The sequence below is a fragment of the Corapipo altera genome, unplaced genomic scaffold (genome assembly GCF_003945725.1).
Source record: "Corapipo altera isolate COAL_440 unplaced genomic scaffold, ASM394572v1 101, whole genome shotgun sequence".
In the NCBI taxonomy this organism is placed as follows: domain Eukaryota; kingdom Metazoa; phylum Chordata; class Aves; order Passeriformes; family Pipridae; genus Corapipo; species Corapipo altera.
This window is the reverse complement of record NW_020884984.1, coordinates 831599-858616: the sequence shown is the minus strand read 5'-3', so window position 1 is coordinate 858616 and position 27018 is coordinate 831599. Positions and strand designations below refer to the sequence as shown.

General features: G+C 47.4%; 3 protein-coding genes across 7 annotated transcripts; 2 read left to right on the top strand and 1 right to left on the bottom strand.

The window, feature by feature from the left end:
• The first annotated feature begins 11 nt into the window (after positions 1–11).
• Positions 12–10315, top strand: TSEN2 (tRNA splicing endonuclease subunit 2). 5 transcript variants are annotated; one of them, XM_027666020.1, is made up of 12 exons: positions 12–55; positions 971–1166; positions 1967–2048; positions 2668–2704; positions 4516–5026; positions 5144–5164; positions 5759–5809; positions 6455–6593; positions 8246–8282; positions 8915–9026; positions 9429–9518; positions 9983–10177. In XM_027666020.1, exons 2-12 carry the CDS (start codon positions 993–995, stop codon positions 10040–10042), a joined length of 1314 nt encoding a protein of 437 aa, XP_027521821.1. In that variant the 5' UTR covers positions 12–55; positions 971–992; the 3' UTR covers positions 10043–10177. The 5 variants fall into 5 exon arrangements, 4 of the variants coding, with proteins under 4 accessions (XP_027521821.1, XP_027521818.1, XP_027521820.1 ...); XM_027666017.1 differs by having other exon boundaries at positions 5144–5221; XM_027666019.1 differs by lacking the exon at positions 12–55 and adding an exon at positions 150–168 and having other exon boundaries at positions 5144–5221.
• Positions 10316–12687: 2372 nt separating this feature from the next.
• Positions 12688–16770, bottom strand: MKRN2OS (MKRN2 opposite strand). Its single transcript, XM_027666021.1, has 4 exons — positions 16574–16770; positions 16291–16340; positions 15401–15563; positions 12688–13393 (listed from the first exon to the last, which is right to left on the bottom strand). The coding sequence occupies exons 1-4, from the start codon at positions 16768–16770 to the stop codon at positions 13147–13149; spliced, it is 657 nt and encodes a 218-aa protein (XP_027521822.1). The 3' UTR covers positions 12688–13146.
• A 74-nt stretch (positions 16771–16844) lies between these two features.
• MKRN2 (makorin ring finger protein 2) lies at positions 16845–27018 on the top strand. Its single transcript, XM_027665998.1, has 8 exons — positions 16845–16937; positions 17611–17739; positions 19028–19173; positions 19896–20194; positions 21525–21739; positions 22795–22905; positions 24867–25011; positions 25529–27018. Exons 1-8 carry the CDS (start codon positions 16912–16914, stop codon positions 25667–25669), a joined length of 1212 nt encoding a protein of 403 aa, XP_027521799.1. The 5' UTR covers positions 16845–16911; the 3' UTR covers positions 25670–27018.

The following is a 27018-nucleotide window of genomic DNA, read 5'->3' as shown; positions in this document are numbered from 1 at the left end:
GCGCACGCGCGGGGGGCGGGGCTGGCGGCGCGCGGGCCGTGGCGCGGCGGGGCCGGTGCGTGAGGGGAGAGCGGGGAGGGGGGGACGGGACCCCTGGAGACACCCCCGGGACCCCCGTCCCCGGTGCGGGCCCTGCCGCGGTGGTCCCGGGGGGTCCCGCCCGTTCCGGTGCGGCCCCGCGGGGTCCCCGCGCTCCGGGAGCCGCAGCTCCACCCGCGGCCCTCGGCACAGGGGCCGGGTCAGGGGGGAGAACCCGCCCGGCCGCGGCCCCTCTGCAGCACCGCCCTGAGCCAGGGAATGTGCGGGCTGGGGGGCCCGCCGGCACCGTCCAGAACAACCTCGGCCCTGCCCGGACACTCACCAGTCGTGCCCTGTCCCTCAGAGCGTTGTCCAGACGCTCCCCAGGCTCAGACTGTTCAGGACAGTCCGTATTCAGGCACTTGGGTGCTGTGGTTTCTGCTCTTTTGCTCATTCCTCTCCTTTATTCCTGAAGCGCTCACAGCATAACAGAAACTCACAGTTTATGTCCTGAAGTTTCCTTTGTAAACTCTTTCCTCTATGACCTTTAAGAAACCTGCAAATTGATAAATATATTAATATATATGCACAAATTTCTAGATTTATTAATATATAAATTTATTGATATATTAAAATTATATAGATTCATAAATACAAACTTGTACATAAATATTCAGTTGTATATCTATAAATTTTACAAAATTATAAATCTTTTATTTGTAAGTTCTCTTTATAAACTGTTGGCTGAGAACCATCCCCCCCGGTCTAGGGACACAGATGAACAGAGAACACCAGCACATCAGTGCCTGTGTTTGTATGGTGTAAGAGTTTCAGAATTAAACTTGTATTATGGTGGAGGATTCACTGATAATTTGTTATTGCCAAGGGAATGTTGCTGAAACATGGAAAAACGCTAAACCTAACCACTAAATCTTTTCTTTCCACTTTTTAGGAGGAAATATTAACATCAGGAAATGGCAGAAGCAGTTTTTCACCCCCCAAGAAGGAAAAGAAGAGTTTTTGAGTCTTATGAGGGTCCCTTCCCTGTGGATGTGGGTGGGAAGGATTTCAGAATGTGCCAGGCTGAAATCATCAACAACAATGTGATTGTGAAGAACCCAGAGGATATTGAACAGCTCTATAACAAGGTGCTGCACCCTGTTTGCACAGTATTTTTTAGTGTTTTAATTGCAGGTAAAGCACAGTACTGATTAAAATCTGCTGCCTTTATGTTTTCCTGCACCTTCAGCCTTGTATGATTCTCTGTATCTCACTTCTTTCCTGAAATCAGTACAAAACATATATTCTGGATCAAATGTGAATAGTATTTCTTATCCAAGCAAATAAATATTTTGAATGAATCGACACTGTGACCCAAAAAACAGCTGCAAAGCCTTCATGTTTGTTAATGTCTCCTTTCAACATTTTATGTAGCTTCTCAAAAATGTTTTCTTGTGTTTAAAGCCCAGGAGGTTGGAATATTAATATTTTATAAATGCTTCTGTAATTATTTTAGCTTCAGAGTGATTTATTCCTGTGTAAAATAAGCTACATTACTCCTTTTATGCCTGAGTACCATTTCAGCACCATTCTTGTGCAGTAGTATCTCTTTGGTTTCCATCGTGCATTGTCACAGCATCAATACACAGGTGGTGTCTCCTGCGTTCGTTTTGAAATGTCTGTTTGGAGATGTTGCCTGACAAATATTTAGAATTGAGGAGAAGACCAGACACCCTCCCAGTTAAACCACCATACCTGGTTAAATCTCTCAGTGCAGGGGTTTAATACTGACCAGTTACCAGCAGATAAACAAGCTCTAGGCAAAGCTTAAATACTGCTGAATTTTAGTTGTGTTTCAGCTGGTCTTGGCAGTCCACATATTGTAATTTGGAAATAAATTCATCTGTTTGTTAAGAGATAATAAGGATATTTTCCCTTTCTTTTGCAGGGCTATTTTGGAAAAGGAATCCTTTCAAGAAGTCGGCCGGTGTTCAGCATTTCAGACTCTCTGCTGGTTGCTAAGTGGCAAGGTAAATGTCCTCTGATAGTTCTTCACTTTTCTTCACAAGGATCTCTCTCTCCTCCTCTCTTGTGCTTGGGGAATACCTGGGAAAAACCCAGGAACAGGAAATGTGTCATAGCTCCTCAGTGCACTCTCCTTGCCTTCCTGGGGTTGTTCCTTGGGAAGTCTGTAAGTAAAGGGATCCTTGGACTTCTCTTCAGATAACTCTCCAGTTTTTCTTGGGTTTAATCTGTAGGTTTTAGTGTCCATGAAATCATGAGGGAAATTTTTAATCTGCTTGTGGCCAACTACATCCAGTCTGCTCTTGGTTGTTTATATTGTCATTTTTTGCTCATGTTTCCCATGACAGTTAAGTCTCAGTGGGCATCACTGGATTTTATCATATCCCTTCATCATTGTCTTTTTATGGGCTGGAGAAAAAAAGGTGTATTTAGTTGTTCTCTTGTGCAGGCTGTTACCTCTGTACCTTTCCTGATTCTGCTGTGTCCTTGAATACAAGTGGGACCAAAATAGCTTTGAAGACTGAGAATGGGGGTAATTGTCAGGCTGCAGATCACCCCAGTGACCAAAACCACACAAAAACATCTTTATATTGATGAAACAATGTATGGTTTTTCTTTGTACAGGTGTTAACACAAACATGCCTATAATTACATCTCAAAAGTAAGTTAATTTGCTTTAATTTATTCTTGGTGCTTTTAGGAAACATATTATTCTGGTTTACATTTTTTCTTTCTGGTTTTCAGGTTGTTGGCTGTATAAGTGATGATTTTCTCATTATTTAATTTATAAATCACATTAGAAGAACTAGAAATAGAGTGGGGGATATTCAGTGTGGTTTTTCATGTAATCTTGCAGGTATTGATTGCTGAATAGAGGCCAACACGGAGTACATGCATAGTAGGGTGGATGATTAATCGTAATAGTCATAATAAACTTGTTTCTTAGCTGAGGAGGAGAAAAACAAGTTTCTGGGGTAGGCTCTTTAAAACAACTTCCACTTCCTTAAGGAATTGCTATAGCGTAAACTGAAGCAGCTCTTTAATTTTTATAATGCACTAATATTTTACTTTTTTTATATAAATTATCAATTAACATTGCTAGTTTGTCCACTTAGCAAAACAGAGTGTTGGACCACATTTTTATTTTGCTTAAATAGTAGATGAACTGTTAAGCATGTGCAGGTGGGTTACTCAGTTTGTTTCAATCTTATGATAATTTTTAAAAATTTACTTAAATTTGAAAATTATGCTCCTTCAGTCTTCGATTTTAGATAAGAAAAACTGTATCAATATTACTGCTAGTGCTAGTACAGTTACTACTGCTCACAGAAATACTTGCCATTCTTATTAGTCTGTCTTGTGACAGCTTTATGTGCCAGCAGTGGCTGAGCATCAGTGCAAGTGTGATTATTGGTGCTCAAAAGGCATCATGATCTGTTCCAGTAGAGATCTGGAAGTGCAAATTCTATGGTAATTAAATCATAGGACCACGAGGAGTCTGGTTTATATAACAAAGAGTACAGCACTGAATTGTACAGCTTTATTATGAGGCTTCACAGGGACTTGTGTTTGTGTTGACACATGAAATTTGCATTTAATTGTCTCTGTAGTTCTTCATTACCTGATCTGGAATTGCTGCCTTAGGATTTTGTTCAGGAAAGTAAAGAGTATTGTCCCAGAGTTGTCCAGGTTCGAGGAAGGACAGCTGCCCTGAGGTCCCTGTAGCTGCACAGAGGGAAGATTCATGTCTTCAACTGGATATTAATGTTACTTTCCAAGAGAAATAACAGAAAGGTCACTAAAAACTGTATCATAATTGAAAAATACTAGACATATTTGCAGCTTTCAGCTGCTATCTCACTGATAGGGTTATTGTTATTTCTCAGGGATATAACTCTGAGGTTTTTGGTTGAAAAAGGTAGCATCTGCTTAAGATTTTTACCCTGGTGTTTTTGCTATGTCATTGCTTTTTGAAAGGTACTTAGAACAGAGTTTTGAAGCTACTGCTCTCAGTTGTTATCTGTAAAATAGATGAAGTGTGTGAGAGCTCTGTATGCAAACTCTTGTTGCATATTTTAATCCTGCAAGCTCTGCTACCAGGACATTTTTGTGGGGATTCAGGTTTAGGGCTCCCATGGGAGATGGGACTTTTTGCCCAATGAAGTTCTTGCTTCTTGAAACTACACAGTCCCTTGTGCAGGGCTCAGTAGTGGTGTTTAGGCCACACAAATTTAAAAGGCAAAACCAGAGGAGGAGAAGAATCCTGATGCTCAGTGGTGTCACCTCCAAACCCACCTCCCAAAATCTGGAGCCCCATTGCACTGGGTACACTTGTGTTTGCACAGCAGTTGTTGGGGTGTGTTCAGAATTGCTTGTGAACTGTGCTGAATCCTCTGCTTTTAAGGGCCCTGTTTAGAAATGTTAATTAAGGGATGCAATGCCCTCCAAGTTCCCATTTCTCCTGTTTCCCAGGTACCAGCGACGTCTTCAGTGGGCCAGGAGTGTTTTGCAAGAGCAAGGCCTTGATGACTGCTCAGTTACCCAAATCCTTGAAAATTACACCAAACCTCTGGAGCTGACGGAGGATGGAGCTGAACAAACCGTTAGTGACAGAATGGGCCCACACAGAGAAAATACTGAACTTTCCAGGCAACCTTCTGCAGATGCTGGCAGTGCTGGAGCCCTGAGTGCCGAGGATCAGAACGGGGGCTCCAGGAAAGCCTGTCTGGAAGGAGATGCAGGGATGGGCCCTGTGTGTGGCTCTAAGGAACAGGAACAAGGTGACTCCAGAGGGCTGGAGGAAGGGTCCTGCCAGAAGGGTGGTGCTCCTGTGCTCTGTGGCTGTGAGGGGAAGCAGAGCCCTGACCAAAGGGCTGGGCAGGGGGGCGAGGCAAAGGAAAATGCTCCAGAATATGTGTTGGTGCAAGAGGAAGAAGAAGAGAGCTTATGTCCTGAAGATGACTCTGCTTGTTTACAAGGAAATGTAAGGAAAAAGAGTATCCCAATCTTTTAGAAAATCTCTAGCATCAGTGCTGTTTTCAGAATTCAGTAGTTTTTCCAGTTAAAAGTTTTAATAATACAGTAATTTTTTTTCTTGTAGCTTGTCAAGAAGGAGAAACTGGTATGTAGAAAAAATCCATTTAGGATTTTTGAATATTTACAGCTCAGCTTGGAAGAGGTATGTTCCAAGTACAAGTTGGTTTGCTTTTAATCTGAAAAAGTAGACATTAATCTATGTTACAACATAATTTAATACCTCCTTCTAAAGTATAGGGCTCTCCTGTGTCTCCTAAGGATTTGGATTGTCTTAGTCATTAAACTCCTTTTTAATAACCTGCAAGAATTACATGATATGGTTAAAAATATTTAGGGTCTAATCCCATTTGCTTTAGATGAATAATCCCACTGGCAGAGAGACCAGTGATTTAAGTGTAAAAATACCAGGAATATAACATTTAAATAAATCCTGTTTCAGTTGTGCTGCCTCTAAATATATTAGTTTTAACACCGGGCCCCCAGGAACGTACACCACAGGCAGAGATGGTTTGTAGTTTGTAGATTTTTCTGCATCTGTTGAAATGTAAAGGTCATGATCACAAGTCTCGTGACATGAGGACTCTTGTATAAAATTAATTTGAGCCTTTGTTCTTGCATGGAACATAGACCGCAGGAAGAAACAAGATATTAGTTAAACTTACTCTGTTTATTTTTTCAGGCTTTTTTCTTGGTGTATGCTCTGGGATGTTTAAGTATTTATTATGGTGAGGTAAGAGATTGGATTAATTTTGGGTTACTGGGGATACCATTAGTCTGGATACAGTTTGGTCTGAAATTTTTAGTTAATATGGCAGTAATTTATGCTGTTAATTCTGGAGGAGGAAATACCAAACAGAGTAATTGGGAAGTTTTTCTTGTAAGTAATGGTATTTCTGTCTATGAAATACCGGTCTGAAAGTTTTAAGTTTAGCCAGACAAATATAATTAAGCAGAGTCCTTTTGCAGAGGAAGGTTTTTTGTTATAATTTAGGCAGGAAACATGGGAAGGGCAAATAAGGGAGAAATAATACCTGAGATGCCAACATTCTTTGGAGCTTTAAGTGTTAATCTCCAAGTATAACAAGCTATTGTTAATGTCATGGCAAAATAATTGAAACCTGTGCTTCTAGTTTGAGATGGATCGGCCTTTCCTTTAGATAAGGGCATTGTGAGACTGATTGTGAAATGCTAAAAGATCCACCAAATAGAGCAGCAGGTTTCTGGAAGTCTTGTATTTAGGGATTCTGTATTTCCTTGCCGGCAGCCCCCGCTGTGTGCAGCAGCCTGCGCTGGTTGTGCTGTGGTGTTGCTGTCTGGCTGTCCCGGTGCTCTGTGTCTGTCTGTGCAGTCCCAGTGCCCTGTGTGTGCTCTGCAGGAGCCCCTGACCATCGTGCAGCTGTGGGAGGTGTTCAGCGAGGTGAAGCCTGATTTCAAGACCACCTACATGGCCTATCACTATTTCCGCAGCAGGGGCTGGGTGCCCAAGGTGGGGCTCAAGTATGGCACCGACCTCTGTGAGTACCTCCTCACCTGGAGCATCTGCACCTCCCTTCTCCTCAGGCAGGGCAGGGCTGCAGTGCCACAGGGGAATTCAAGCACTGCAGCAGCCTCTGCCCTTGGCAACAGACGTTTTTGATTGGACTGTGGGTTGTCAGTAAAGTTGGGATGTGAGTGGAAAATCCCATCCCAGAGTCAGTAGCTGAAGAGGCAGCTTGAGAGGCCTGTTGTTTGCCTTCATGAGGTTAATAATTCCTGCAGGATTCCACTGGAATTCCCTTCCCAAGTGCCTCCATCCCCTTCTAAACACACCCTCTGCAGTGTCGACGTGACAGTCCCTACAATAACAGGTTTGAATCCAGATCCAAATTCACAGAGTCCATGGATCTCATTCATCCCAGTTAATAGAAGCTGGACTTGTGCTGAACTTACTGCTAAGGCTGTTTCTCTGGGTGGTTTTTCTCGGGGCTTTTTTTTTTGATAGAGGGAGAAGGGATTTGTTTCTTTGTTAATGATTGGGAGTTTAATCTTACAGAAATTATTAGTACTGTCCAAAATCCCTTGCTAAGTAGTTCAAGAACTACATTTAGCTCATGTGCACACAAACGGTACAGTAAAGCCTGTCATTTCAGGAGAATGTGCATTAAAGGAGGTGTTTTTTAATGATTGCCTGCAAACCAGCAGGTGTTTTAATGCTGCTGATGTAGTTATACATTCTGGGAGTTGTGCTGAGCTCATCCTTGAGAAAGTGAGTGGCTTTGGCTGAATTCATCCTCGCTGTTCTTACACCCTGGGTTGTGGATGGGGTTTTGCTGTTGATCACCTGATGTACAGAGAAATTGATATGAGTTGGTTCACCTTTCATTTGTGTGTTGGCCTGAATTTGTTGTTTGGTCACTCACTGCCTTTGGATTTGTGCCAGACCAAGGAAGTGGAGTAGTTTAAGGTTTGGAGGAGTTCTGTCTTAGTCCTGAGCTTCTGTGCAGCACCTTCTTAGAGCTGGTATTACTACAGTTGGTGATAATGGATAATTTTCAAGTCATGGTTGTCAAGAATGAAGTGCCTGCTCATCCCCCCCCGACAGGAAAAGCTGTGTAAGAAAAGCTCTGCTAGTTAAAGAAAGTCCCCTCTTACAACCCCCGGCAAAGGGAAGACAGGAAATGTAACCCTTTAACTCAGTGACATCAGTCCAGCTGGGAGGAGTCTTGTGTACCCTTGTATGAAGGACCGTTTAGAGGGTCTGGTGGGCAGTATGTAAGAACCTGTGCCTCTCCTAAAACTTGTGGAAAATACTTGTTTGGAACAGAAATGTGATGGCTTACTGTCATTTTACTTGTACTCCAGTGGCTCAGCTTCTCTTGTAAATACAATGTCAAAAACATGAATCTGTTGCAGAAAAATTCCATCCCAAACTTTTTCTCACAGCAACAGCAAACTGTCCTTTGGCTCTTCTGATTTATCTTTTACCTACTCCAGCATTTCTTTGTCTCTTCCATCTCTCTCTACTCTTGCTGGAACAACTTAATTCTGAGCAGGATTCAAAAGCATTGAAGTTTTGTCTTGTGTAATTAAAACTCAGAAACCATTTGACAATATTGATTGACCCTGGTATTAAACTCTGATGGGAACTCTGTGATTATCAGACTAAGGTGTTTCTCTTCCATTTCAGTGCTGTATCGAAAAGGCCCCCCCTTCTATCATGCCAGGTTTGACATTCTTGTTTCTGTCAAATGTCTTTGTTTCAAATTAGATTTCTTTCACACATTCTCACTGCTTTAAGTACGTATTCATCACTCAAAATATATTGCTGGATGTATTCATACTGGGAATGTGAAAATCCTTTTAGTAGAGGTACTAAATGACACAATTTAATTGAATTTAAGTAACAGACATTAAAAATTAGAAGTTGCAGTGAGCATATTTAACACTTGTATGATGAATGCACTCAGGAAAGTAACTTGATTTATAAGTAGATAAGTAAAACTGACTTTGGAAAATATATGGTATGGGTAACTTATGTAATTTGGGAGAAGAAATTTTAAAGGGATGATAACTGTCTTTATTCATTAGCTAGTGAGGTAAAATAAATTGGTTAAAAATGTCAGCTTGGCATTCATAAGAGAATGCTCCAGACATCAGGGTGAGGACAGCAGGTGCCATTGGGCATATTCCCAACTTCATTGTTTCTTCTCTTTTCCTTGTAGAAAGAGACTGGAGTTTCACAATTTGCTGCCTCCGTGCTGGCATACTGTTTAACACCAGTTTTTACCCTCTAGTTCTTAAATCTTCTTGCTAAAATGGTAATTTCTTTCAGTGGACTCTGTGCTCTGTTGTGCAGTTACTCTGTCCTTGCTGAATTGGTGGATGATGATTTCCAAGGATCTCTCCGCAGACCTCTCAGCTGGATGTCCCTGTCTGGGCTCAACAGAACAACTGCTAATGCTTCCAAGGTCAGTGTTTAGAACAGCTTTAACATGATAACGGGACAGTTGAGCTCCCAGGAGCAGGAGTTGGAGTGAGGCTGGGAAGAGAATCCTTCTGCTGAACAACACGTTTAGTTGCCAGTGGGGAAACAAGTTTCCTTGGTCAATATCTGTAAAGCTTTTTACAGATGAATTCTGTAAAGCTTATTAAAGTTCTGGTGCCTGAAGGAGTGTTAAAAGCTGTGTGAGGAACAGCAGAAAGACCTGAGGGACACTTGTTTCCTGATGCACTTCTGTTTTTAAAGCCTTCTCCATCTACCAGGATTTTCTTTTGAACAGAGAAGCTTGTTTTCCTCTGTGCTAGAGCTTTGAGCACAGTGCTTCCATAATCCCTTTGAATTCCGGTGTGTGTTTGCTGGTTGCCAACAGGAGCTGATGCTCTGCTATTTGATTAAACCCTCTGACATGACTGCAGAGGAGATGTCGAGCCCAGAGTGTATGAAGAGGATCAAGGTCCAGGTGAGTAGTTCCTGCTCTCTGTGCCATGGGTGGCTTTGCCATGGAGCAGCTCCACAGCTCCTTGGGAGAATTGTCCCTGCCTCTTTGCCTTGATTTGGATTTTTCAAGTGCAGCTGCAATAAAATAATTAGATTCCTTCATGCCCCAAGGCATGAGATGGGCATTGCAGGCTCTCTAAAAACTTCACATCTTCTGATCTAAAGTTTAATGTTGCTGTTACTGTCAATGTAAGTGTTTGCATGGGGAAATGGGGGTGCCTGTGGAGACTGCAAGGTTAATATCTGTTCAAAAATGAAGGGAGAAGTATGTGTGAGACCAGCTCATGTCAGGAAGAAACACAGTCATCTACTAAAATTTCTCAGTGGTCACATAATACACATCAATTTTAGAGACCTAATTCCCATCCCTCACTGATTATCTGTAGCTTTGGGGTTTTTTCCATAATAATTCCAGTTTTATTTCAGGAACTGATTGTCAGTCGTTGGGTTTCTTCCCGCGAGCGCAGTGAGCAAGATGAAGCTTAACTGACTGCATAGGAAAAAGTCACTTTTTTAAAACCACTTCTTGTTGTTTTTTACCTGATCTCATGATGACCCATTGCCTCAGAACAGCTCCTGTCTACACATACAGTTGGTTTGTGTAAATGCTATTTATAGTGAGGTGTATTGTGTTTACTGGGGACAGTGCTGTATTGGAAAACATAACTGAGCTACAGTGATACATATGAAGGGGAGGAAAAATTAAAGCTGTGTTCCAGTTCAAAACAGAAAATAAAAATAAAATATGAAAGTATAAAAGGAGTGGTGGCTACACTGCAGTAATTAGTAACGTTTAACTTTTTAAATATTAATATTTGTTGTTATTTTAAATGTTAATATTAAATAATTTTTACTTCTCTGGCAAGTGAAGGTGTTAGAGCTGAATGGTCTGACTCCTGAATGTCTGCCAAATGCCTGAGCAATGAGGGATTGGACTGTTTTCTGGGAATACCTCTTCAGAGTTGAGAATTGTAAGGCTCAGCACAGGGTCCTACATTTCTTCAGAAATGAAGGCTTAAACTTGACAGTCCTCGAATTTAATGCTTAAAAACCAGTAGTAATTACAGTGAATCAAATAACCTTTTAGAGTATCAATGGTAACTTTCCTCAACCAAAACCTGACTTCATAGCCTTGAGGAAACGGCAAGAGTTTGGATTTGGGGAGAGATTTGGTTGTTGCAGTATTGATTATTGTAACATGTTGTGATTGGGTGCCTGGACCCTGGGATTTAGTGCCTTATTTTCACAGTCACAGCTCAGAATTGAGGAACTCTTCCCAGAATGTGCAGGGATTTAGTGAATTCTATGGGTTAAGCACCTAACAGCAAAGTGAGGTGTCGGGCACCTTTCTCCATCTGGGTAAGGTGTCTTTCTTCCCTTTAAAGTAAGGGCCTCATCCTGCCCTGTGCCAGCGAGATGCCCAGCCCAGCTGAGGCCCTTTCTTCTCTTGAGGATGACTTACTGTGCAGAAAATAACACAGCTTTGCTGAGCCAGTGGGAGGAACTCAGTGCCTCTAGCTTGGCAAGTGTGTCTCACGTTCATCACTGCTTTTTTCCCTTTTATCCAGAACCTACAACAGTTTATACACTTATTTTTGTTCCTATTGCACTGGTAGCTCTCTCTGTCCTGGCCTATCATGTCATATAGCAGATGAGGATAAACTGCAGTTTGGATGGAGTGAGGAATAGGACAGTGCTGAGATTTGCTACACTAGTGCCTGCTGTTTTCTAACTTTTTTTTGCAAGATTTAATCATCTGGAAGGCAGATTCCTAACGCTGATGTTCACTAGTGCTAAGGCACATTAGGAAAACAAACCAGCCAACCAACTCAGCAGGTGCTGAGCTGCTTTCAAGCAGAGCCAGGAGGTTTCAGTATCAACTGTGCTGCCTTTTAAGTCTTGCTGCTTCATTCAGGAATTTGAATTCCATCTAGGCTTCCCTGCTTCCCCATGCTGTTCGGGTTTTGTGAGAACACGTTTGCTACAACAGTGAGGACGCATCAGAGCTGGTGGCAGTGACAAACTTTGTGCTGGTTTCACTTTCCAGACCTTTTCCTTGTCTGGTAGAAATCATGTCACCTCGACCTGTTCCCACCAAACACAACCCCACAATCATGTTTATTTGGGCAGTTTAGATTGTAGAGCCATGTCACAAATGCTGGAAACTCCATACAACTCAAAGTGGAAAATCTTCCTGTCTTTGCTTTCATTTAATATGACTCCTACTGGAAGGATGTAAAATGAAATGTGAATTGCATAGAAGCTTTTTCAAGCTGAACAGGTGTGGAGGTGTTAGGTGTAGGGGTCAAGGTATTTTATTTCAAGCTGCAGAGGACTGTACTTCATGCTTCAGTGCTGGTGGATCAAATAACTTAGTTGTATCATTTGCCACTGTATTTATAATTTACCACCTAACATACAGTACTTAAATGCAGTGAGGATTCTGCCTCAGAAACAGCACACCAGGATTTGTTTGTGAACCAAATCCTGGCTGAGGGATTGTGCTGTGCCCTGGAGGGGGTGGACAGGTCTCCAACAGCAGCAGGACAGTGCATTTCAAGCTGGTTGTCCCTACTCGTGCTGTGGGTGTTTTAAGTTTGGCAAGAAGTGGAAGAACACGGAGGGGGAGGTGTGTGAAGTGTGGTGTATGTGGTGTGTGCAGCTGCAGAGCAGGGGGGGACAGGGTTAATGGGGTCTGTGTGTACAAAAGGGTAAACAAACCCCCAAACATTCATGAACGCTTCTCCATCTCTGAGAAAACAAGAGTTGCAGCTAGACCAAAACCAGCTTACTTCAGAAAAAATTAGAAGGGAAAAAAGTTGAAATTATTTTCTTAAACTAGAATGTAAGTGAAGTGAAATTCCACAAAGTTCTGGACTGCCCAGTTTTGAGCTCAGCATACATTCTGTGTAATGCACAACAGGTAAAAGTGCTGTTGGAGGAACTTTGTCATTTTACCTCAAATTTTTTTTTTCTGTAGTTTTAACTCCAAGATAAATTCTGAGGAGTCTGTTGATTATTACAACTACTAACAGATAAGACACTAAAATATCTCTTCATACTAAGCATCTGTCTTGAAGAATAAACGTGCAAAATGCAAATTGAAAACTAGATGTATCTGGCAAAGAGGATAGATTTCTTTGTTGTTATATTTATTAGTAATCAGAGGAAAATAACTTTGCAGGTAGTGAATCTGCATTTGGATTTCAGCAGCACAGAAGCACATATTCCCTTTTTTCATTCGTCAATAATCAAATGTGACAGGAAAAAAACCATTTTGGTTTGCTATGGCTGAAGATACAATAGTTCATTTGCTAAAACCCTTAATTACACAGCAGTCTTGATTTCTGGTAGGAAGTGTCCTTGCAGAGCACACAGTGAATGTAAATAAGAAAACATTTTTGCATATGAATAGTTGCCACAGAAACTCTCTGTAGTGTGTACATCATAGATACATCATTTCACTCAAATGAACAAGGTCAGTATCCTTCAGGTTAAAATTAACTGTGTTTTTAACTAATTAGATCCTGCACCTTAACCGCTGAGATCTGGAGCCTTAAGGCTTTTCCCTGTTTCCTGCTGCAGCTGATTCAGTACAGCAGCTCATCATGCTCAGCACTGCTGCTCTGTCCTCCCTCGGGCAGGGGCACGATGTAGCAGTCCCTGTGTGCCAGCTCCTGGTGCAGGGTGAGGTACCTGGAGGCTCTTCTGCTCTGGGGGAGCACGAACCTCTCTGTGAACTCCCCCTTGCTCAGGGGCTGTTTCCCCTGCCTGCTCAGGACGTGGTTGATGAAGGCCAGGGCAAATGTGTAGCAGTTGTGCTCCTGCTCGTCATACCTGGGGAAAACATCTCCTTAATAGAGTTACCACAGAGCCAAGAACTCCCCAGGAACCATCCCCAGCTTCCCCTCATGCTGATGGTTAAATATATTCCATTCATCACCAGCTATACTTTCCAACCCAGGAACTCTGGATAGAAATGCTAATGGAACAGGAGTGACAGCCATTTAAAATGCTTTTGCCTTATTTTTCCTCTTTTTTTAACCTACCTGCTACCCTGTCCTAGGACATTACAGCACTTATCTGGTCACTGTCAGAATGTTCCTTGGGTTCTCCCAAATGTTTCATGTTGGCCACTAACAGCTTCAATGATTGCATTTACTCCACTCTCTCACCACACTGTGCTGCATTTCCCCCTGTTCCTGTGTAACTGCATTTGCTCAGACTCCTGTTTGCCACCTGCCTCACCCTCAGGCTGCTCCCATAAGTGCCTGACCCCTGTCCCTTGTTCTCCCCAGCCCTGTGACCTATTCCTTGCCTCATGCTCTTAGTGGCTCCATGGTCTGTGCTGTCACAGGGAGTCTCTGGGAGGATTCCCTGTCAGCCCTGGGGGTTTCTGCAAGATCTGAGGACTGTGGCTATGAAAAGTGACCCTGAGCCCAGCTCAGCAGAGCTCACTCTTCTCTTCAAAGCTCTCCTGGTTTCAGGGCACCTGAGGTGACCTGTGAGCTCCTGTTCAGTAACAAAGCTCAGCTCCTCCTTTTTGGGAAGAGTGTCTTTGGATCCAGACAAGAGAGCCAGCTCCTCTCAGTCACTGCAGGTGCTGTTGGTCCTGGCTGTGGCTGCAGTTCTTTGCAGCTGTTCTACATTGTCCTCCAGTAAATGACAAGCAATCAAGAAAATCAGAACTAGGCTCAGCCTGAACCCAGAGGAGTTACAGGATTAGTTTAGTGCAGTTCCTGTCCATTGAAAACCAGAGGAGGTAATTAAAAGAGTTTTCAGCAGTTCAGTGGTTACTGGTCTAGTTGTGGAAAAAGTAGGTCACTGTGTCAGGAGATGGTAGAAAAGTGAAGAAAAGCTCGTAGAAGAGATGAAAACATCTGTCTGCCTTCTGCCAGTGAGGTTTTTTGACACCAAGCCAATTTTAGTATTCCTGTTAAGGCACTGGGAATTGTAAAAGTAACACAAATCCTGTTGGCTTTACAAGTCCTGTAAACATCTAAAAATTCTATTCCAAATCAAAGTCTTCCATCTCCTGGTCTGGGGAGATGATGGATGAGGTCTGAAATTTATAGTCAGCATGTACAGAATTGCTAAAAAATGCTTTTGATTTGGTGTGGGGGGTTTTCTTTTCTATTATGGCTCTGTGAAGTGACACACCCCCAGCGCCCAGGCAGGCTGTGTGTTACTTGGGCTGTTCCCAGGGACAGTCCCAGGGCTTTCCCTGGAGAGCTGCTGTGTGGGGATGTGACAGGGCATGTCCGACCTGGGCATTCACTTCAGGGCTGCATATTCTTGGTGGGACACACCAGCTTAGTTCAAAGGGTGAGGATGCCTTTCTGTATTTACCCATCCAGAGCAATGTTATGGACCAGGTGGAAGAGCTGGAAATGAGCCTGCTGCCCATTTCTCACCACTGACAACCAGAATGTCACCTGGGTGTCAGATCTGGGCAAGAATCCCAGCGTGGTCAGCCTTTAAATGCAAATACACCTAAAACTGCAGAAACCTTGAAAAATAATCCCAGAATGGCACCTGGCCCTTTGTACTGAGCAGCAGGTAGGTGACGTTTCATTAAACTGGGGGTTTCATGCAAAATTCCCTGAAATAAACTCATTTTAGAGCTTTCACGTTCCAGCACATAAGTTTGTACTTAAAACTGAAGAATGCTGTGTTTAACCAGGCCAGGGAGGTTCAGGACAGGCTAACAGGGTTGTCCAGCCTTGGAAATGTGTGTTCTGAAGGAGCACAAGGATCTGGATGACCCACAAGTGCCCTGGGGTCCAGCCCCATTTATCATCCCAGACTAAAAACTCCTTTACACCCACATTTCAAGCCACATACCTGTGAGGAAGCCAGGCTTCTCCCTCGGAAAATTCCTCCAGGAGGTTATCCCACTGCTGCAGGAGCTCCACCATGTGTGGCTGGACCAGGGGGATGGAGATGCACTGCTCCCACCCCGAGTGGGCCCTGTGCACACCCTCCTGGTCATAGTTGTACACCACCCCTGCAACACACAACAGGCTGGCACTGCACAAACAGCCTTTCAGGGGTTATGTTTTGGGATGAAAGCTATGAGTTTTCCATAATCCTGTTCTTTCTTAGGCTGGTTACACCACAGCTTGCCATCAGTGCCCAGTAGGAACTGCAGGCCCGGCTTCCACCAAAAACCTGCTCTGAGTTTCAGATGCCTTTTGGTAACAAGAGAGCAACTTAAGCACAACCAGACTTCATTTTTAACCCCCAAATTAGACCATCTTTATATTAATTAAACACCTGAGGTGACATTTTGCAGGCTGGGCCTACTCTGCGGATAACTCAGTAGGATTTTTAACATGGCTTTTAAAATGTTTGTTTTTAATTAGGGGCATTTTTAGAACTACCAAAAACCATATTTAATTCATTGTAACTTCTTTAAAGTAGGCCTGGCTTTTCCTTTCCCTGTGTCAGGGTGGAAGGCACCTGTCCATTCCATCCAGTGCCATGTGGAATGTGGGATATGATTTCACTGGAGCTGTGTCTGCTGCAAGGTGGGATAGATGCTTGGGGTTGGGATGTTTCCAGGGTCTCCATGACCCTCTCCTGGAGGAGCCCAGCAGAGCTCCCAGCTCTGGTCCCTGGAGCCCCCCTAGGGCTTCTCAGCAAAGCTGTGCCAGGCCCGGGATGCTCCCAGCTGGGCCGGCCCCAGGAGCACAGGGGGTGAGGGGGCGGCTCTGGGCACACGGTGTCCTTACCCCGGGAGTCGGTGATCCCCACGTGCAGGTCGGAGCTCCCGTCGTACCCCCTGGAACAGGAGCAGAGTGTTGGATGAGAGCTCGTCCCTCGGGAACATCCCAGCATGCGGGTGGGGGGCAGGGCTGCAGGGACACCCGGGCACGGCAGCTCCGCTCCGGAGGGGTCAGCCCTGCCCATTCCCTGCCCATTCCCATTCCCATTCCCATTCCCATTCCCATTCCCATTCCCTGACCTCCCTCGGCCTTCCCCCCCCCCGGCTCCCTCGCGCCCCCTGGCGGTCACCGCAGGAAGGACCCTCGGGTGGGCCTGACGAGGAACGCGCGGGGCTGTCCGTGCCCGTGCCGGAAGGGGCAGTTCAGCCGGACCGGCGCCGAGGGCAGCCCGCCGGCCCCCAAGGCCCCCCCGCACGCGGGGCATTGCGGGGGCGCGCGCCGGCAGTACAGGAGCGCGCGACAGTGGCGCACGCGCAGCAGCGCCATTGCCCCGCGCCTCCGCCTAAAGCGTCCGGGCGGGAACAACCGCACAGTGGCGGCGGGGTCGAGCAACCGCCACGCCCCCCGTCCCGCGGAACCCGCGTGCGCAGCGCGGGGAGCCAGCCGGGCGAGCAGAGCGGCGGCACCATGAGCACCAAGCAGGTGACGTGCAGGTGAGAGGGGGGACGGACAGACAGGCACGGACACGCGGACACGGCCCGGGCGGAGCCCCCGCACGGAACTGAGCCTCCCCAGCCCGGCCCGGCCCGGCCCGGACGGACACCCCCCGGGTCCCCCTCAGAGCACTCCCTCAGCCCCTCACACACCCACACTCCCCTCACAACTTCGCTCCCCCTCACACCCCTAAAACACTCTTCACCCCCTCGAACCCCCCTCACACCCCGACACTCCCCCACAGCCCCTGGAACTCGCTCACAACCCAACACCTCCTTTTACTCTCCTCACTCCTCTCACCCCCCGTCTCGCCCCTCACACCCCCTCACCCCCGGCCCTGTCCCGCCTCCCCCGGCGTGGTACCGGGAAAGCAGCGAGGTTGGGGCGGGAAGGCCCGTCCGAGTGACCGGGGGGTTTCTCCACAGAAAGAGTGGCCCGGCATTAGCAGGGGCTGCCCAAGGGGTTTGGAGCCCGCACCCCTGGAGGTGTCCAAGGCACTCAGTGCCCTGGGCTGGGGGACAAGGCGGGGATCGGGCACAGGGGGGACTCGCTGGTCTGGGGGGGCTTTTCAAACCTCCGTGATCTTGTTAGGAAAACCAAACCTAACCAAACCGGGGTGCTCTACGCTGTCCCTCCAGAAGGGCCCGCCCTGAGCCGTCTCCTCCCCCACAGGTATTTCCTGCAGGGAGTGTGTCGGGAGGGGAGCAAGTGCCTGTTCTCACACGATCTGTCCACCAGCAAGTCCTCCACCGTCTGCAAGTACTACCAGCGGGGGCAGTGCGCCTACGGCTCCCGCTGCAGGTAACACGGCACGGCGGGCTCCCTGCACCGCTCCTGCCCACCCCACACCCTGGGGGGCACAGCGGGGACAGGAGCACGAGGGCAGTTAAACCAGTCACTGAACGCGAGCTTTGCCACAGCCACAACCAGCTTTTGGATCCAGCAGTACAGTTGTGCTCTGGTGTGGCTTCAGCAATTGTTTTACTCTGTAGAAGTGAAACTTGAGGTTTCAGGTGTGTTTTTCATCCAGTTCTCCCCGCAGGAAGAGCTGTTGGATGCCCAAAGCAGGGCTGCAGCTGCACATGGAATGGCCTCTGGCAGCAGGGCTGGCTCCATGTCCCTGGAGAGCCTGGGAGCTGCTGTGCTCGAGCCACCTCTACATACATCCCAGTTACAATTCCTGGGATTCCAGCTCTGCCTCGGAGCCCCCTCCTCATACCCCCTTGGAAAGCTGAGCAGTTCCACACCTTTTCCTGGAGCCTTTGTGTTAAAACTCCCTGAGGAATGCTCTGGGAAATACAGTGCAGGGGCTGATGTTGGTACATTGGTACAGCAGGGGTGTGCCCCAGGGCTCCTTCCCAGAGGTGCCTGCACCTGGGAGAGGGATCTCTCTGTAGAGTTCCCTCCCTTTGCCTGGTTCATGTGCCAGACAGGATTGGGGGCTGGACACCAGTGATTCCCACAGCTCCCATCAGCTGCCCTGGAATTGTGTGGGATGTGGCTGGGGGCTGTGTCACTTCTAAGGCTGCAAAGTGGGGTTGGTTCTGATCCAGCTGTTTTGCTGGAGTTTGGGCACTCAGTATCTGTGGGCATTGCAGGTCCTCAGCACAGCACCAGAATCAGAGATGGGCAATATTTTTGTTCCCATGAAAAATATTGTAGCATTTGGGTATGACCATGGCTTTACTGGACCAGCCCCTTTACTGCCCGGGGTGTTCCTGCTCTGCTGCTGGAGGGTGTTTCCATAGTTTTACTGGACGTTTTGAGTCCTTCAGGAACTCAGAAGTGTGGAGATTCCACATCCTCTCCCGTGGTGGGGAAATACAAGGTCTGGGTGCTGCTGCCTGCAGGAGGTGCTGAACTGTGGCTCCTTCCTGCACAGGGCCAGTGCTGCTTGCCTGGGGAGTGGAGAGATGTGGGGGTGACAAGATCCACTCGCCATGGCCAGTGCAGGGCCAGCGGTGCCCCTGGAGAGGGACACACGCAGCTGGGACCCTGCCGGAGGCTCAGCCCCTTGGACACGGTCCTGAGCTGCCCTTGTGCTTGTCCTCAGCACCTGTGCTGGCTGTGACCCCCTTCTCTGTCACAGGTACGACCACGTGAAGCTCCCGGCCCCGGGCGGGGCCGCGGCCCCGCCTCCCCCCGCTGCCCCCCTGAGCCCCCGGCAGCCCCCGGAGCACGGCCCCGGTACCCGGAGCAGGAGGGAGAAGAGGACGCTGGTGCTCAGGGACAGGAGTGAGTAGGAGGGGGCCGTGCTTGTCCTTGGGGCTGGGCGGCAGGGAGGGGGGTGTCCTCTGATTATTTGAGTTCCATGGCCAGCTACAGAGAATTCCTGCCCGATGGAGTCTCCTGCCTCGGAACACTCGTGCCTGTCCTCCCTTCCAGTGGGGGGACTGGCTTTGAGCTCCCTGAGGGATTTTGTCCACCCTGATGGGAGGGTGGAGCCTGGGGGTGTCCGGCTCTGCTCCCAGACAATGAGCAACAGGACAAGAGGAAACGGCCTCGAGCTGTGCCAGGGAGGGTCAGGTCGGACATCAGGGGGAATTTCTTCCTGGAAGGGGTGGTCAGGCACTGGCAGGGGCTGCCCAGGGAGGTTTGGAGTCCCCATCCCTGGAGGTGTCCGAGGAAGGACTGGACGTGGCACTCAGTGCTCTGGGCTGGGGGACAAGGTGGGCATCGGGTACAGGGTGGACTGCATGGTCTCACGTATTTTCCAGCCTAAATGATTCTGTGATTTTTTTAGTCTATTTGTAAACAGAAAGCAGCTGAAGAAATCTTACAACTGAACTTTTCAGTAGGTAATTTGGGAACGTTCCTGTGATTTGTGAGCAGAAGGGGCTTAGAGATGAGATTTCATTGAGAAGAAAATTTTAAGAAAGCAAACGCAGCTGTTGCTCCTGGGAAGGAGAGGCTGTGGAGTGCCCTGGGCCTTGCAGTGCCTGTGTCTGTCCCTTCAGATCTGTGCGGCTCAGGAGAGGAGAAGCCACCGCCGGGGGTCGACGGGGGGAGCTGCAGTGAGCCCGCGGAGAGCCTGGAGGTGAAGCCCCACTCGTACCTGGAGGCCATCTGCAGTGGGCTGGCAGAGCCCGGGCCCGAGGTGCCCTGCGGGGCCGGGGGGCAGCTGTGCCCCTACTCGGCCCGGGGGCCGTGCCCCGTCGGGGAGCGCTGCCCGTACCTGCACGGGGACCTGTGTGACATCTGCGGCCTCCACGTGCTGCACCCCCACGACCCCGAGCAGAGGAGGGCCCACGAGATGGTAAGGACAGGGCACCCTGGGGGGCCTGGCTCACTGCAGGGCTGGGTGTTGGCTCTACAGTGTTTTGTAGCAGAGCCAGTCCCAAAGAGCTGCCCTTATATTGCTTATCCAGCAAGAGAATGGTTCTAATAGTGGCGTGTTCAAGCATCTGGGGCTTAACTGGGAGCAGTGATGCAGGAATCACCTCGTTTTTTCCTGGTCCATCCCTGTCAGAGACTGGCCTGCAACCCTCTCCCAGCACACTGAAACTCTGCCAGAATGCCCGTTGCGGGTCAGCTGGTGCCTCGGTGCACGTCACAGACACTGGGACAGGAACTGGGGCTGCTGTGCTCTGGGATGGCCCTGCTGGGGCAGCTTGGCACCTGCTCCTGGCTGGGGCTGGACCCAGGGCACAGGCAAGTGGGGACACATGGGAGGGAGCACAAAGATTTTGGGACTGAACTTCCAGGCACTGGTGAGGCATTGGCTGGGTAAGAATGGGCTGAAGGGTTGCTCGTTCCTCTTCCTGGCTACCAGGTTTACATCAGGGCTAGCGAGGAGCAGGAGCAGAATCTAAGGGGTTAAAAAGCTCAGGGTTTGTGCACTCTGTGTGTACTTTTGAGATGTGCTGCTGCAGGAATGCTCCCTCTTCCCAGGAGTTGCTTGGTGCCTGGGTCAGTGTCCAGGTACTGATGCTCTCAGAAGCAGAGCTGTGTGCTGGATGAGGAGCTGCACTAGTCAGATGTGCTACTAATGGGGAATTATTTTGTGTCCTTTGTCATTATGATTATAGTTTGAAGTCTTGTAAATTTATATTACTTTTCAAGCCCTGAGACCTTTGAAAAGCAAAGAGGTAAAACTGTGCAGGTATGAGCAGCAGCTCACCTTGTGGTTATGGATTGTCACTGTGGGGATGAGAAGTGCTGGAGGAAAGCCTCAAATAAGAGCCTAATGCCTTAACTGCGTAAAACTTAATATCCAGTGAGTGAATGTGGCCTTAATAATATTCAGAGTAACAACCTGAGTGTGGCACTTGTTCTGGACCCTCAGTGTGATGTTTTTTGGAGGCGTTTGAAGCATTAAATGATTCAATACCTGTTCCATGAGAGATACAGAAAGGGGTAAATGAAGAGTGCTCAGGCATCCTTATTTCTGACAGTTCTGAAGCTGCAGAGAACATTGAAGGCTGAAATAAGTGATTGGATTTAATGTTCTTGAAATGAAATGATGATGGGTAGGAGTGATGCCCTTAGTGAATGTTGTGTGTTTTTGCTGTCACAGACCCTTTCCTCAGACACTTCTGTCCCAGCCTGGCAGGGAGTGCACTGACACTGACCTCTGTCCCCCATAGATGTGCATGGCCACGTTTGAGCATGACATGGAGAAGGCCTTTGCCTTCCAGGCCAGCCAGGACAAGGTGTGTTCCATCTGCATGGAGGTGGTGTACGAGAAACCATCAGCCTCGGAGAGGAGGTTTGGGATCCTGTCCAACTGCACCCACACCTACTGCCTGTCCTGCATCCGGCAGTGGAGATGTGCCAAGCAGTTTGAGAACCCCATCATCAAGTGAGTGTTCTCCTGGGCCCTGCCACTGAGGGGCTTTCAAAGGAAACTGCTGAGCGGGGATTCTGGAGCTGGAAATATGAGCAGAGAACTCAAGGGCTGGCCAGTCCCAGGACTTGGCTATGAGAGCTGTCTGCAAGAGCAGCAGGACACTTGGGGTGTCCTTGGGTAACAGTTCACTTAATGCTCTGGCCCTATGTGGGAAAAGGTCGGCCCTGTCCATGTTGTTGGGGCAGAGTGCAGACATGGGGGCTCCGGAGCAGCTGGGACCTTGTTAACTTCTGCCCCTCACAGTGACCTGTGTGCAAGAACAGCAACTCCTTTTCCTATGTAGGTGCTTCATTATGGGACTTTTCTCTAAATTGTGGCTTACTCCAGGTAAAGGTCCCACTAATCACAACTTTATCTGTGTCTGAGTAAATGCCTTCATCTTCTAGCTCAATAAAAAATGTATTCCAAACATGTTCCTCCTCAGGTGAGAGAATTTAAAACATCCAATCAGTTTCCTTTTTTGAGCATCTCTCTCTTAAGTTACAAACACGCTGAGGAAAAGATGGGAAATATTTTCATTCTTCTGCCAAAATAGACTTTTCTGCACAACTTTTACTACAACTTTCGTTGAAGTGAATGTCAGCTCATTGCATTTCCAAAGGCTGAGACACCTTCATTTGTGTTTCTCCTCTGGTTTGGCTTCCTGCTGCAGGAGGGCTGCAGCACTCACAGAGCAGTGACAGTTTGTTTCTGCTGATCTGCTGGGATTGGCAAATACAGGTTTCTGTGCATTGAGGAAATACCTGTTGCTTTTGTTCAAGTCCAGAACCAAACAGGAGCCCTGACTGCACTGAGCTGGATGATTTCAAGTGAAACTCCAAAGCAATGCACCCCAAAGTGTGCTGTGCTAACGTGGGAGGAGGAGCTGCTGCCTCAGAGTGACAGACCAGCCCCCTCCCTCGGAAAACGCTGCTGCTGGCATGTGTAGGGAGGGTGTCCCTCCTGGGAGGGTGTCCCTCCTGGGAGCAGCAGAGGTAACAGGCTGATGCCTGAACTGTTTTGTTCAGGTCGTGCCCCGAGTGCCGAGTGATCTCCGAGTTTGTCATTCCCAGTGTGTACTGGGTGGAGGAGCAGGAGAAGAAGAATGAGCTGATTGAAGCCTTTAAGCAGGGAGTGGGGTAAGTTCAGTAACATATACTCTGTGTGTTGTTCTTTAGATGCACCAAGGGTCAGTCAGTCACTGAGCCTGCATTTCTAAACTTCATGTAATTCCAGCCCATTGTGCAGAGAACTCCCGATCTCTGCTCACTCCTCTGCTTAACTTTGTGGCTGCCATGAAAGGGTCTGGCCTGTAATTGTAGATCAGGAATTATTCAACCTCACTGTGCTCTGAAGTGTTGAAGTTATTTCAGTTCACTTGCCAGAATTGGCTTTACGTGGCTTCTGTTTATCGCTCAGACACAATCGCCTGGAATGTTGTTGGTTACTGAGAACAAACGGGGAAGGAAAATGTAATAGTCTCCTGCAATATGGGATAAAAATTCATGGAGCTTTTGTAATGTTTGCTGGAAACGGCAGATACTCCAGGACTGCATTCCTTATATTGTCCAGCAGGGATACTGGGAGCACAGGGAGAGGGCAGTGCTAGAGCGGCTCTGCAGAGCTGTGCTTGCCTGGGATGTGTGAGGGCTGTGTGGTTCACAGAGCAGGGAGATACCATTTCTTATCTCCTGCTCCCTGTTTTTAGGGTGACCAGGCAGAGCTGGGCCTGACCCCAGTGAGCTTGGTCTGTTTTGCTGATGGTTTGCAGCTTTATTCTGTGATGTGTATCCACCTTCAAACAGGAGTACAGGAAAAAATGGGCCTTATTTAGACCCATCTTACTGTGGCTGCAGCTTCTCAGCTGCTTGAAGACCCGTGGAGCTCAGCAGAAGAGTTGAAAGCAGTGCTGCTCCATGAAACACTTAACCTAGCATCTTGTCTTCTAGTAGGCAACATATTTGAATGAAATTAAGCACTTAAACTGCAGTGCTTCAGGTAGGGGTTGTTTTCAATCAAACCTGTTTGGTTTATTTTAGCTCCTAAAGACTTTGGATTGAGGTGGTCAGTTGTGCTCCAGAGCCTCAGCACAGTTTTTAAACAGCCCTGTTCCCAGCAAGGTCAGCCTTTGTGCCACTGCAGTAGAGGTGTAGGTGGTCTTGGAAGTCAAGTTTGACTCTTGTCAACCGTTGTATAGGAGAGAGTGTAGAAAGAGGCTTTGCTGAAGTGCTCAGCTAAGACTAATATATTACAGGTTATGGGTAAAATGTCTTTGGTACAGAAATTCTATGGATAGAGCTCTTGGCAGTTAGTTTAATTTGAGGATTTGGTGTTGGTGGAATGAAAAAATGCTAATAAGATGCTGCTGAAGTGGAGTCTAAGCCAAGAGCTGGGTCAGGCCAACACAGGATGAAAAAGTCAGACCAAGAAACCTGGAAGTTTGAAAAAACCTGTTTGAGTGTTTGGGTATTCTGTTTGTTAGGGTTGATCTTTGTGCTCCATGTAGTTGCTATTGGATAGACTGTATCTATGTCTTAGGAATCAGTTCCATCACTATTTTCATATTAACAAGTTCTGTTGCATTTTCCCTGTAGTTTCCTCTTCAGCTGTTTTCATTGTAGAACAATCCCGCCCCCCCAGTTACTGTTGTACAAACTGTGCAAAGATCAACCCTGTGACAAGTTGCTGTGCAGCCTGGACACCTTGGCTGAACAACAAAGATAAGGAAACATAAATTAACAAAGAATTGTCAAAGGAGATGAGAAGGGGAACTGGTTCTTAAAAATGTAGTGGTAAAAAAGGCAGGAGAAAAGATATCCTAGAAAAACAGCAATGGATTGGCCCATTGTGGTGCTCTTTGAACATCCTTCACTTTCCACAGCTTAAAAGGAAACTGTCTGTTTGATTTACGATGCTGGTTTTTTATGTGTTTGTTTGCTTTCAGTGATCTCTGCCCTCTGTTTTGGCTGCTCTGAGGGAAGGGGAGGCCAAAGCTCTGGGTGTGAGAACTGGAGCATCACTAAGGCTGAGCCTGGGGACTGAGCTGCAGCTCCTTCCTCCCCCAGCTGGAGGCAGTAACTCTCTCTTCTCATTGAATCAGGAAAAAGCCCTGCAAGTACTTTGAGCAAGGGAAGGGGACGTGCCCCTTTGGCGGGAAGTGTCTGTACCTCCACGCGTACCCCGACGGCACCCGCGCCGAGCCCGAGAAACCCCGCAAACAGCTGAGCTCCGAGGGCACAGTGCGGGTGAGCAACGCTGGGGCACTGCTCTGGCACCCCCTGCGGGGAGCAGGGGCTGCTGGGAATGTGCTGTGCCCTGCAGGACAAGTGGAAAAAGCATCTCTCACTGCCCCTTGGGGCAAAGGTTTGTTCTTAGGGGAAGGAAAACGCACCTCATTTAACAGCAAAATATTTGCTTTATTTTTTCAGCTAGTCCTTCTCAGGGCACACCTTTCCTCGCAGCAATTCTGCCCTTACAGCTTTCAGCCACACTGCTAAAAGCTCATGTCATGTGCCTGCACAGAGCTGGCCCTAAGGGCAGCTAAAAAGGTTTAAAGCCTCCTCATAAACTCATCCTGGCCTGCAGTTGGTGCTGGCTGTGTCCACTCCCCCCTTTGTGCAGAGAGGGGTCGTCACCCTGAGCTCACCACACAAACCCAGCTCTGCAATGCCAACTCGGGGCTGTTCTGCTGAGGAAGGGCTGCCAGGGCAGAGTTCAGCTCTGGGGCTGGTTCCTGCTCAGGCACATCTCTCTCTGTTGCAGTTCTTCAACTCGGTGCGTCTGTGGGACTTTATCGAGGACAGGGAGAGCCGGGCGGCGCCGGGCACGGACCAGGTCACGGAGCTGGGGGAGCTGTTCATGCACCTCTCGGGGGCTGAGGAGGACCCCACTGCTGCCCAGTGAACACAGCACAGCCCTCCACCCACAGCAGTGCAGCTATTTATTAGCCTTGCCTTTACTCTCTGCAGCACAGGTAGAACAAACGTGCCCTGTGGTTTACTGTGCAGTCCCGGTGAAGTCTTCAGATAGTTTTTGTATGGCAACAAAAATACTAAAATATATTTAAAAAAAATAAATTGACTGCATGGAAAAAAAAAAATCCCTTAATCGCAAGAGGGTTTTCTCCCTCTCTGGCCCAACATATGCTGTCTTGTGAGCTGAGTGGTAGTGTAAATACAGTGCCAGGTAAAGCTTAAGCTGGTAAAAATTGTTGCTAAATAGAGTTTGGGTGCTTTTTTTTGTTTTCTCCACTAAATCAACTAAATGTATAACTACAAAACCCACTGGGAACAACGGTTAGTGTACATTTTTCTCCTTAAAAAGGAGACCTGAGATTAAGACCTTATACATTATACCTCTGACAGTACCTAGAGTTCAGGATAAAGTTTACTGCACTCTTGGGGTGGATGTCTTGGGAGTGGGGCTGGACAAGGCCTGGCTCTCCCAGACAGTCCCAGTTGGGTTCCCACCCTTGTTTTACGCAAACTGAAGTGCAGGGAGGCAAGAAGTGGCTCTTGGAGCAGCTGCCGTAAAGCAAATGCAGCTGCACTGATTCAGAAACTCCAGCAGAGCAACACTGGTGTCACAAGGCAGAGTTAAACTGAACTTACAGCACAGACTGGAGCTCGGAAACTGCAGCATGAGAGAAAGGTATTGTCAGTAATCAGATCCCCCGTCCTGCCCCAGAACTGGGAGTGGCTCTTCAGCTGCTCTCTGTCTCCATCTGCCTTTTCCAGAGCAAGACCAGTGATGTCAGAGGCCCAACAGGGGTGAGGGATTTAGGCTCATCTCTGCTGAGTGAACAGAGTTTACTGAATTCTGGTTTTGTTAAAAACGGCATTCATGTTTGTGCTGCAAAGGGAGTTAGATTGTGAAATTTGACACGCAAAGTTAATTCTGCTCAGTCATTTGCATGAACTTTGCAGTTAAACTAAGAATTGTGTCTGGACACAGGTGAAGTGGCTGGTGAGTCACAGCATGAACACACCTGAGCTGTTACTGCCCCTGCAGGGGAGGGGAGCTCAGGTTCTCTAAATACATCCTGTGGGATTAGAGTGAAACCACAATGAACAAACAGTGTCTGTAAATATATATATATGTGTGTGTGTGTGTATATATGCACATATATATATGTAGGGTTTATTTTAGAACGATTCAGTTAAAGTGGAAAGCAGGGATGGAGTCAGTTTGGTTATTATCTATATTAATATAGCAACATAAAGGCATAACAATAACACTTCTGAAAGGGAAGG